This window comes from Rhinopithecus roxellana, chromosome 10 (assembly GCF_007565055.1).
Source record: "Rhinopithecus roxellana isolate Shanxi Qingling chromosome 10, ASM756505v1, whole genome shotgun sequence".
Taxonomy (NCBI): Eukaryota; Metazoa; Chordata; class Mammalia; order Primates; family Cercopithecidae; genus Rhinopithecus; species Rhinopithecus roxellana.
This window is the reverse complement of record NC_044558.1, coordinates 40,304,119-40,316,697: the sequence shown is the minus strand read 5'-3', so window position 1 is coordinate 40,316,697 and position 12,579 is coordinate 40,304,119. Positions and strand designations below refer to the sequence as shown.

The 12,579-nt window shown below is 38.3% G+C and overlaps 1 protein-coding gene and 1 long non-coding RNA gene across 4 annotated transcripts in view; one reads left to right on the top strand and one right to left on the bottom strand.

Moving 5' to 3' along the window:
• Positions 1-12,579, top strand: part of LOC115899986 — a 108,303-nt gene that overhangs the window by 32,048 nt on the left and 63,676 nt on the right. The gene's annotated exons all lie outside the window — the stretch shown is intronic.
• PTPRB (protein tyrosine phosphatase receptor type B) overlaps positions 6,916-12,579 on the bottom strand; it is a 133,174-nt gene continuing 127,510 nt past the window's right edge. Inside the window, exon 32 of one of the 2 annotated variants that reach the window (XM_010358714.2) lies at positions 6,916-12,564. In XM_010358714.2, coding sequence (XP_010357016.2) covers positions 12,542-12,564 — 23 coding nt within the window. In that variant the 3' untranslated portion in view covers positions 6,916-12,541. The remainder of the gene's footprint in view (positions 12,565-12,579) is intronic. The other variant, XM_010358716.2, reaches the window with a different exon arrangement.

Below are 12,579 nucleotides of genomic sequence, written 5' to 3'. Positions count from 1 at the left end.
GGCTAAGAAGCTTTGACCACCGGGGATCTCACTTCCTGCAAACCTTTCTGCTAAGCTCTAGGCATAGTTAAACAATAACCTGCCATTGTTCCCTAGCTTGCTTTTCTATAGTAGCTGTATTCACAAGCACTATTATGAAACCTACGGCTGGTCTCTGAGATATCTTTTCAGAGTTTGCATCCAAATGGGCCAGCTGACACCAACCAGACAAATGACCAATGACCTCAACCCAAGAATTGACTCTGCGTGAAGATAGTTTTGATACGCTATGATTTCATCTCCAGCTACTCAGTAGCACCCATTCCCCAGCGCTCCCTGCCTGCCAAACCATCCTTAAAAATCCTAGCTTTTGAATTCTTGGGGAGGTGGATTTAAGAAGCATCTCCTTGAGTGTCTGTCTCACTCAATTGCCTTATAATAATTAAATTCTTTCTCTGCTGCAACACCTGCTGGCTTAGTGTTTTGGCTTCTTCTGTGCAGCAGACAGGAATCCAATTAGGTGATAACAACATCAAATATTATGGTCTACAATCTGGAGATTTTATTTATTGGAAAAATCCATAAAATAAAGAACTCCTTCCTACCACATTGGAATGAACCATATCCAGCAGCCCCACTTGAGTGGACGTCTTCATTACTGGAGGTTTTCAATACCTTGCTCTTCAGATCAGGACAGGAAATAGATGAAATATTTATTTGGTTACCTTCAGTAATAGGAACCCTTTTTGGATCTGCATTTTAGTTGTTTTGTTAATCATTGTCCTTACTTGCATCATACTTTTGATTCTGAAATTGATCATGCTTCATATTTCTAGATGTTTAAACTCAACAACAGAAAACTAATCATGATAGCAAGATGCTTAGAATTGATCCAACGCGGTGCAGCTCCTTTGTAAGCAGATGGCCTGAATTAAGAACATTGCTATGTTCCTTGGAGTTGCCAGTTTGACCTTAAGACCTCATGAAGTCATAGTATCTCTCCTTTTTCTCTCAATGTGGAAGGACATTATCTGGAAATGAAATTTCCTAGTAAAGTTTGTCAGACTTATATCTAAAATGTTAATCTTCAATGCTTTTGGAAGAGAAAAATTTTAATCAAAAGGGGGAAGTGAGAATAAAAAATAGCTCAGATAAGTCTGAATTATGTGAACTTTATAAAACGTATCAGGCCCAGGGAGACATGAGTATGAGACATGAGTATGAGACTTCAGTCATGCACCCATTCCATGCCTAAAGGCAGTTGCTCAAAGGCATATTGTTCTTTCTTTCCTTCCCTGTGGTTTTCTGACTAGCTGCCTCACCCGTTATCTTCATGTTCCTGGGATTTTTGATACAAAGAACAATGTATAGCAAATCAGTAGTTTATGTTATTGTCAGTTCTTGGTAAACAACCAAGGAAGTGCCTCTTCTTATTTCTTTTTTCTTTCTTTTTTTCTTTTTCCTTGGCTATGTCTTCTCCTGTATGCCTGTTCTTTTCTCCTTTAAAAGCCCACTTGTCACTGCTGTAAAGTTGGAACATACATTTAGGGCAACTTGAGTCCATGCTTCTGGGTTTCAGTCTTCAAACTTGGCCCAAATAAACTTTCTACTTATGTTAATTTTTTTCCCTTAGGTTCTGTTTTTTCTTTAGGTTGACATGTCCTAGGACAAAATTACTTACTTTCTGTATGCCTTTGCTTCTTCATTTATAGGATTATGTTGACTCAGAAAATGATACTCTAAAGGCTGGTGCTGAGAGTTCTTAGAAGCTGCTTCAGAATCAAGGTTTAAGGGTGTTGATCCCCTTGCCCTACAACCCCAAGCTCAGGGAGGGACTCTTTGGAATTTCCTTATCTGATCAAGAAAACTTTCTAAAATAAATTCTGTGGTCTTAACCCCCCTCCCTAAGGATCTTTCTAGAGACCAACTACTGGAGAAAAGAGACTAGGAGTCATCACCACGCCCAGACAGAGTGCTGCTCCAAGAGATTAACTGAGGAACTTCATCTGCATAATAAGACAATCTTTTGTCTGGGCGCGATGGCTCACTCCTGTAATCCTAATAATCCTAGCACTTTCGGAGGCCCAGGTGGGCGGATCACCTGAGATCAGGAGTTCGAGACCAACCTGGCCGACATTGTGAAACCCTGTCTCTACTAAAAATACAAAAATTGCCAGGCATGGTGGCACACACCTGTAATCTCAGCTACTCGGGAGGCTGAGGTAGGAGAATTGCTTGAACCCAGGAGGTGGAGGTTGCAGTGAACTGAGATTGCACCCTGCACCCTTGCACTCCAGTCTGGGTGACAGAGCGAGACTCTGTTTCCAAAAAAAAAAAAAAAAAAAAGACAACCTTTGTTTCTGTGCAGCTCTGCCCCTCACCTCCCTGTAATGTCTACTTCAACTTCCCAGGTCCATTCATTCTCCCTAATGATTATTGTACCTCAAAAGAATTGTCTACATTCCCTATCTTCTCTCTCTTCTATGAAAAAGGATATATAAGCTCCTATACCATACTGGGTTATTGAGCAATCACTGTGATTTTCCCTCGAGCATGTTAATAATTTGTATGCCTTTTCTCCTATTAATTTACCTTTTGTCAGTTGATTTTCAGCAAATCTTCAGAGGACAAAGAAGAAGCTCTTTTCACTCCTACAATGGAATGATAATCTCCACCTCATTTGGTTTTAAAATAATTAAATGATATATTGCGGGCAAAGCAGTTCAGAATAAAACCTGACATATAGTAATACTAGTTGCTAATGGTTATTAAATGTGCTAGGGCTCAAAAATATTACACGTTACTATTCCTGTTTGTCAAACAGGACATGTTCAAAGAGTTAAATTTGTCAGATGAGAATCCACAAAGCAGGGAGGTTGCCCAAGCTCAGTACTCAATACCATGCATCAGAATCACCTTGGAGGACTTGTTAATACAACACAGATTGCTGGGCCCCACCCATCCCCAGATTTTCATATTCAGTAGGACTGGAGAGTGCTGTCTAAGAATATGCATTTCTAACAACATCCCAGGTGATGCTAATGCTGCTGGTCTGGGGACCAAACTTTGAGCTACATAGGCATAGAGGTTAAGAGGTCACATTTTGAAATCAGAAGGATTCATATTGGAAGCTGAGCTTTAATACTGGATGGCCTTGGGAAAATTACCTTGTCTTTTTTTTTTTTTTGAGATGGAGTCTTACTCTGTTGCACAGGCTGGAGTGCAGCGGTGTGATCTTGGTTCACTGCAACCTCCGCTTCCCAGGTTCAAGTGATTCTCCTGCCTCAGCCTTCCAAGTAGCTCGGATTACAGGCACGTGCCACCATGTCTAGCTAATTTTTTTGTATTTTTAGTAGAGACAGGGTTTCACCACATTTGCCAGGATGGTCTCGATCTCCTGACCTCATGATCCACCCGCTTCAGCCTCCCTAAGTGCTGGGATTACAGACATGAACCACCACACCTGGCCTAGCTTGTCTTTTTAAGCTTCAATTTCTTTGTCTCGATCACCTAACCTCGTGATCCGCCCCCCTCAGCCTCCCAAAGTGCTGGAATTACAGGTGTGAGCCACCACGCCCGGCCTTATTATTTTTAAACTTATTTTTGATTCAGGTTTGTTATCTAGGTAATCTCATGTCACAGAAGTTTGCTGTACAGATTATTTCACCGAGTACCTTGGGTGCCATTTAAAAGTAAAAAGCTCTGTCTAAATCAGTGGTCCCCAACATTTTTGGCACCAGGGACCAGTTTTGTGGAAGAAAATTTTTCCATGGACTTGAGGGGTGGTGGAAGGAGGGGGATGGTTTCGGGATGAAACTGTTCCACCTCAGATCATCAGGGGCTGGATTCTCATAAGGAGTGCTCAACCTAGATCCCTCGCATATGCAGTTCACAACAAGGTTCGCTGTCCTGTGAGAATCTAACACCACTGCTTCTCTGATAGGAGGTGGAGCTCAGGCGGTAATGCTCTCTCACCCACTGCTTACCTCCTGCTGTGCAACCTGGTTCCTAATAGGCCACAGACCAGTACCTGTCCATGGCCTGGGGGTTGGGACCCCTGCTCTAAATGTTAGAGCTTTTAATGACCATCCTAGAGGTTGAACTTCTGGTCCCCTTCTTAAACAGGTCTTGCAATGTCTTCCTCTTGGGCCGAATTTGAAAATCCTCTGCTCTTACAAGATGTCTAAGACTCCTAATAGCTCTTTCAGACCTGACTCTCACCTTTAATTTTACTCCCCAGTTGTCTTGTCCTCATAGTCCTCCACTAAAGCCTGAACAACAAAGTAGGACCATTGGTTTTATTTCCTTTTCTGCCCTGGCTCATCTTTATTTATTGCTGTTGTGTTATTCTTTGCAGGTAGACAGTTGTTTCCTCCCCTCTGCTATCTGTTCTGAGTCAGGGAGAAACGTCAACTTGGATGTCTACTAAGTTAGTGGTCATTGCAAAGTTCTTTAGGAAAAAAAGAATGTCTTATTAAATTTATATGTCTTACAAAGGATATTATCTGATTAAAGCATAGACTTAGTAATATTCCCTGGTTTCTGAACTTCTCCACTCTTATTGCACTTTGTTTCTATGGTTGTATTGTCAGCTTTTGTGATTTTTTGTTGTTGTTGTTGACTGTAACTTTTTGGCAAGCCCTAAGATACAGAAACTTCTTGGCCACTAATGGTTTGCAGCAGGATAATAGAGACAGAAACATATTTCATTGCCAAGTCTTTCTTAAGATGGAAATAGATGCCAAGTTTCTTCCAGGAGCCAAAGAGGAAAGTAATTTTATATTAAGATAATTTACACAAAGGTTGTTGCATCATTAAAATTGTTGAAGAAAAATTATTCATGATACTTGTTAAAGACAGTAAGGCAGGCTTTATTTAAGAGGGTCCATAGTAGTAAATATAAGGACATCTACAATGGGGTTTTGCTGTAGGGGAGAGAAATTGGACTCAACTTCAACTTCCGCAAGGACAAGTGGGGATTAAATAAAACAGGAAAATTAACCCTTCCTATTTAAAGCAGGAGCAGGATGGGAGGTCGGTGGATGAAAACTCACTAAGAGGAAGGGGAAACATCAGGGGTAAAGGGAATTACTGCTGAAGGCAGACCCGGGTGATAAGATATCAAGGGTGGTCAGGTACCTAGGTTGGGAGATTTTCACTAACCTTACTTTAAACTGGAGTCTGCAAGGACAGAGAGGGACGTCTAAGGATGGGCCTAGTCAGGCAGAGGACACTGAGGAACCTAACTAAAGTTTTGGTCAAAGGAGAAGTTATTTTCACAACAAATCCTAGAAAAAAAGCAAGCTTCATTCGTATCAACAGTTCTCTATTATAATAGTAAAATTTTCCTTGGAAAAGACTGGATTGGGAGACATTTTAGTGAGCATGGCCTTTGGGCAAAGCTCGTTACCTCCTTTAGTGAGGAGGTAAATGTTTGTTAACTTCTACACAGAACCATCCCTACATGGTTTTCTCTTATTATTCAGGCTCGGATTCTACCAGTTAATTTTTACTCTTCTATTATGAATGCTCCTTTCATCAGGAGCATCAAAAGTCTTGCCAGTTCTCTGAAAATCTAGCTGTAGAAACTCTTCTGGATTCTAGAAGGTTTGATACAATTAGTTTCAATAATGTTTTATAATAATATTGTGTTAGAAAAATACTGCTTTTTCCTTTTATATGTAATATTAGTTCAGATTTAAGATTGTGATGCCTTTGGTTCAGGTATGACTCTTAAATACAGTCTGAGATTTGTTTAAATACATGGATGTTTCCAGACATATGAGATACCAAAAAAAGAGGATTAACCATGCAAAACATGAAAGGCTCCACTGACAGTTCTGCTTTGTTTAGTGTTGGAAATGGCTATTGTGTCCATTGACTTTCTGAGCAGCTTTCTTAAACTCGTGGTCTTGAGTGATCCTCATGCTTCAGCCTCCTAAAGCACTGGGATTACAAGTGTGAGCCACTGTCCTGGCAATGAGCGGCATTTTTATTTGTCTGTATTTACATATGAACAGGTCCTCCCCCTGAGTAATAGGAAAACCAGGTTTGATTTCAGCATTGTCTTATTTTGCTGTATTATTTTGATTTTATATTTTTATATTTTATTTTATTTGCTGTATTGCTTTTAAATTTTGTCTTGGTTTCCTACATTCTTGGTCCCAAGTTGGCTGGCCCTTCCAGCTGTAACATTTTATGATTATGGAAGATATATCAGCAAAATTACCAAGTGATTAGTTCAAATTGCAATACTCTCTTTTTCTTTAAGAATAAATTCTGTCAAATAGTTACTTTGGAAAAAAAAGTCTAGCTTCATAGGTCAATTTATTTTGTTAACCTACTTCTTTGAATCCAGAAACTGTTTTAAAAGGAAGGATTGCTTTGATTTAATGATTTTATTTGTAAATCTGCTACTGTATATATATTTAAAAATAAAGGTTTCTGTGAGCAAGTTATAGAAAAATGAAATATTGGAGTTGTGAAGGACAGTGATCTTTCCGCTAAAATATGAAAAAGGCAAAAGGGCAAACTCATGACTCTGGAAATAGGCACGGCATCTCTTTACCAAATGTCACACTGTCCGCAAATGTCTGGCGTCTCTGAAGGGCTCAGTGGCGATCCAACCAGGGCGGTACCTCTGAGAGTACACCAACCCTGTTGGTAACAGGTGACATTTTGGTTATTAATGAAGTAAAGAACCGAAAACAGGAATTTAGTTGGAGACAGCTGGAGAGTCTATTATATGTACACAATACTGTACGTAACCAACTCAGTACTTACAGGACTAAAGGTTAAGACAACTATATTCTTCATGATAATATCATGGAAGATTTTTCTCATTTTAAAGCAGTCACTTTTGGCCTTTCTCCTGAACAGACAGATGACAAAAATTGATAAATGAGGAGCAGGTGAATAGAAAACAGAACACTCTCCTTCAACAAACTGCAGTTTTATTCCTGTACTAGTGAGAACGTATGCAAGATGCTATATAGATTTTTTTAACCACAGTTACAAATATAAAAATATATTAAGCAAATACATAATTTAAATTGAAAGACTAAGGAAGTTGTTTGTTCAAATACAGTTAGAAACACAATATTGTGGGCAGATGCTATAGTATGAAAAAATAGAATCATCTACTGCCATCTTAACTGGATTTTCAGAGAAATAATAAATGATATTAAAAACTTAAAAGTGCTCTATTATAGAACATAAAAAGTTCAGTTGCTGTATTTACTTACATTATTTATGCTTCACACAAATGAAGGAACAGCTAGATTAACCTCCATGGACAACAGTATTATTGGACACTGACTACCTAACATCCAAAATACGAGGTCAGGAGCAATTTCAAGAAGTGTGTGTAGAATGTCTGTGAGCTGCGCACTAATTTCCACAAAGTGGGAGTAGAGATGAGATTAAAGACTTGGTCCTTGTTCTTGAAGAATTTATAAGCCCAACAGTCCTGCACAGAAAACCAGAAATACTCTTCGAGTAGAGCATTGGTGCACCCTCTTGTCAATGTGGCAGACTAGGACATTCCACAAAGGCTGGTACAGGCTTTCCTACTAACCTGCAGATGGAATGCTGTCCAGCTCTGCCACAAACTCTTAAAGCCACAATTGCACAAGTTCCTTTCTTGATGGGGGTGCTTATCTACGCACACAGCTATTACAACATCTCAACATAACTGAAAGCTTGTTCTTGGGGTGAGGATAGTATTTATTAAAACAGTTATAACCAATCCTTTTTGTGACTGCTCTAGAAGGGACACATTGCATTTGTCTGACATTATTCACAGTTTTGAATAACTTATTTTGGTGTCTTACATAAGATCATGTGAATTGGCATACAGGTTATAAAAATAATCTTTGGTAAACCTGTTAATCTCTTATTTCCATTACATAAGCCTCTATTTTCAGAGCATTCACCAATAATTTCTTTATTTAAGAAAACAACAATTTCTTTATTTAAGTGTATCTTATATAGGCAATGTTTTAAAAAATAAAATGCCTTATTTGTTTTGCATACATTTATTCCAAGGGAGCCTCCCTACAAGTCAAGAGTATTCTCTTAGCCAGAAATACTTCTATTGCTAGAAACATTTTTAGAACAGAACAGATTTTTCCTGTTATCATGGCTGCATCAAATGTTACCCTGCATTTTAACTAAAATGGCCAAACATTTTCAAAGTCATCATTCTCTACAAGAATCTAAGGCAGTGTGTCTAAAATGCCAGACTCAGTACATTTAGTTAAACATCTGGTCAATTAAAAAAGCAAAATAAATTGATTCAATTGTTTAATCAGTTAAACCATCTGGCCAACATAGTCAGAGTGAATCCTCAAAAGGGCAACATGTCCTAATAAAAACATATGACAGGATTGTCCAAGCACACCCAGGCCACAAAGAGGAGATGCCATTTTATCTTCCTGATGATGTCTGGTTAGATTCTCTTTTGCAAGTATTTTCTCTTTGCATCATTTCACTTGCTTTTTGCAGTCATCGTTTACCGATTTTCCTTTGATGGGGAACATTCTTTGAATACCTGATGTAATTCTAAATTTCAGGTTAAAAATAGCAGTGCAGAAAATTAGCACAGCATTTTCTCCTTCAACTCTTCAGGAATGAGGTAGGCTTGAGGGCTTGCTCACTGCAACTTGGAGGAGGATCAGTCATTCCTTATTGCCACTCTGTCTTGGCTAAGCAGTTATAATATTTTCATTTCCTCAATGAAATGGAACCCAGAAAGCCCTTGAACTGCTAACATATACAAGCAACTTATTACCTATTGATTTTCACCAGGTCACGTTTGGTCTGGCTCATGTTTGTAAACTAAAACTCTAGAGTGTCCCAGAGTTTGGGCTCAGATACTACCACTGCTGTTGTGCAGATCTGGTAGCTTTATTATTTCAGGATTCCAACGTCAAAGAATTCTCAGAAAGCTAAGTGAATGAGAATTTAGTATATGGCCAATAATATTATTGCAAAAGGTAAGGAAAATGTTTAACATAAGAAATTGGATCCTTAGACACCAAGGCAAGAGAATCAGCCTGTGAAGGGTAGCATGTGAGGTCTATTTTTATATTGCTGGACATCTGCTAAATGGTTTAATAATATTTTCACATGTCATTTTGGACTTTCTTCCAAAAGGTGATTACAAAATTTATCAAAGACCCTCCCAAAGAAAACTGGCCCCAAAATGTCTGTGTGCTGTGTGCCTTTTAGTATTTAAAAGTGAAATTGGCCAGGTGTGGTGGCTCACTCCTGTAATCCCAGCACTTTGGGAGGTTGAGGTGGGTGGATCACCTGAGGTCAGGAGTTTGAGACCAACCTGGCCAACACGGTGAAACCCCATCTCTACTAAAAACACAAAAATTAGCCAGGCATGGTGGCAGGCACCTGTAATTACAGCTACTCAGGAGGCTGAGGCAGAATCACTTGAACCCGGGAGGCGGAAGTTGCAGTGAGCTGAGATTGCTCCACTGCACTCCACCCTAGGTGACAGAGCAAGACTCCATTTCAAAAAAAAAGGGAAATTATGGTCATCTTTTTGATGATGTGGAACCTGAAAGGACTATGAAATTATACTTATGAGTATAAAAGATAATATGAACAGTAGATAAAAATCACATTCAATTGGGAAAACAAACATATTCAACTGGGAGGAGTGGGGCAAGTAATAAAACAGAGGGACTCAGAGGTTTAAGGGATAGAGAATTACTTAGGACAAATACGTGCAAGCCCAGGTAAGAGGTGAGTCTTTGAAAATTCTGATTCAAGAGCTGAACAATTGGCTGCTTTCCAGAGAACAACAGAATAATAATACAAAATTGATTTAATGAGATGAGATTAAAGGAGTTAATTATAACGAACTTGGAAAAATAATTATTAAGATGCTAGATGGGACTCTCCCAAGATTTGATAGCTCAAAAGCACTTTGAAGCCTTGATGATTAAAGTGTATTGCACAGGTGCACAGACAGGATGCCCACCAAGACAGGAGATGGAGTGTTTACCAAGACATAACACATGATGCAATTAAATGAAAATAAATCCAATGGAGCTGAATGTCAAGGAAAACTTTTTTCTCCTAAATTTAATAAATAATTAATGTATTTAGTCTTCCCGGGAGCAGGAGTGAATAGTGAAATATTTGTTGTTAAGGAGATTTAAAAATTGAGTGTAGGGTAGGAATAGACATTTCCTGGGTTGGATTAGACTAAAAACACCTACAATTTTTCCCTGTCATGTCCACTTACGTAATTCTGATACTACCCTAGATGTTGCCAGGGTACATGAGTGTTATTTACTGTTACAGATGTATAGGTTTTTTATGGTTTTAATTCCTGGTTTGTGCAATTAATTGCTCTCTCTTCTAGATCCAGAGGTTTGCTATTGAAGTAGCATTAGCACTTTCCAGTGTGTGGCCTGTGGAAGGTGACCACTGTCCTGGACTGGCTCAGTTATCCCATTCCCTTGATGAGGCTCTTTTAAGCTCAGTTGAAGGTAGTAACAACAGTCTTAACTTTATGAGGATTCTCTTTATGTGAGTAGAAATGGGTAGATTCTGGAACAGTGCCTAGCAGGTTGCAGGCACTTACTAAAAGTTTTCTGAGTGAATGAAAAGTCAAAAATGCATGTATCCTTCCAGGCATTAATGTGCTTTGCATCAAGCAACATTAGTGTAAAATTCTGCTTTTTCTCTTGCTTTTTCTTTTCCATGTAGGAAAGGTGATTTCTAATAGATGCCACACGTTGTAAATCTCTGACCTCTATTTTCTCGCTGGTGGTACATCTACTGCACTTACACATATGTTGTTCCTTTTCATTTCCAGAAGATCCACTTAGTTCCTTGATACAGAATCAGAGCCTAAGACTGTCATTTCACAAGGGCATTGAGCACAGTGAAACTGTGAAACTTTGAAACTTATGATTATGCTTCACGTTTTTGTAAACTTCAAATAACCCTGGAAAAATTTCCAGATTGGGTGTAGAGTTATTTAATTATAAATAACTATTTTAGGTATAGTCAATGATTTTCAATTATTATGTCAATTACATTCACTGTATTATGGGACTTTATGGTAGATTACAAAAATATATACTTTGAAAAGAAATGTACTCTTTCTGCAAAGGAAGCTATGTCATCAACAAACTTGACCTCTAATTCCCAAGTTTATTATAGAAAAATTTGTAGTATGAAAAAGGCAAACATCTCCAGCTCATCTTCTCAGGTATCTATGAAGATTCCATACAAATGCCGTTCAAATTTTCCCAGGAATGCTCTCAGAACTGGACCTTGATGAAGGAAATACCCACTTTCTCACTCATTGGAATTTGTTATAGTCACAGTAAGGCACAAATACTGAAGATAAACTTGGTACAGTACATAGTGCCTTTTGTTATTAAATGCAACTTTGGGTGACTATTTGACATTCTGACTTCATTAATTTACTAAAAAGGTTTTTGAAAATTTTACTAAAGACCACTGTTTTTGTTTTTGCTGTTGTTTTTAAATTTATTATATATGATGTTTGTAGTCATTTCTATGAAAATGTTGGCATTAAGTCTTTTAATCAGGCACAGTCTGCCACCATAATATTCTTTTAATGGGAAATCAAGTAGGAATGGATAATTGTGACTTTTCTAGGAATGGAGACCACTGAAAATGAGGCAAAAACTAGTGTGCATAAACACATTACAGTATGGGTGTGGATGTTCACACTCCACACCATGAGTGCAATGAGAGGATTTCTAATCATTATAGATAGTGCTTTGCATGCTATGTTTCCAGTCTGGGTACAGCTGGCATCTTCTTAACAAAAGGAATTCATCACTTCTGTTTAGAATCATTCTCTATCAGAACCCTCAACCCTGCGTCCTACATCCTGGGCTTGCACTGCAAGTTACATGATCCCTGAGCTAACCACTTTGGCTTGAATCCCTGGTAGGAGAAAGGTAGAGAGAGCAACTAGTTCAGACACAACCATCCAGTTCAGCTTTGGTACTGCTTAATTCTTTTTTCTCCCTTTAATCTTTTTTTTGACTGTTACATTTGTCCTAATAGCATGTTTAGGACATGCCTGTTGGCTCTCGAGATTCATGGGACAGCAATGCAGCAAAGCTAGACATAGTATTTGCTCTCTCTAGCCCTGCCCTTTGTCCTGTCCAGTGAATATCAAAACAGGTAGAAAACATGGCCCAAGGGATTTTCTCTGCCACCACCTCCATATGCATTTTACCAGTAGTCCTGTCACACAGGTTGAATTAGTTTATGTAGAACAAGTCATGAACACTTTAGTGTGGAAAAATAGTATTATATAAAGCTTAATATTAAACATGAAAAATACATATTTACAGAAGAAACTATAAAATACAACTATGTACAATAATATCTGTTACCTTTAAATTATATAAAATTTTAAACATTCTCCGGATTAATAAATTATACATAGTATCAACAGAAATAGCTGGCACCTCTGTAGGGCATGAAGCAAGTTTTTAAAAACAAATCACACAGTGAATAATTTTTATCCAGGAGCTCTTCAGGTACATTCTCAATGCCTTGAATAGACTGGATCTGAAAGGAAGAACA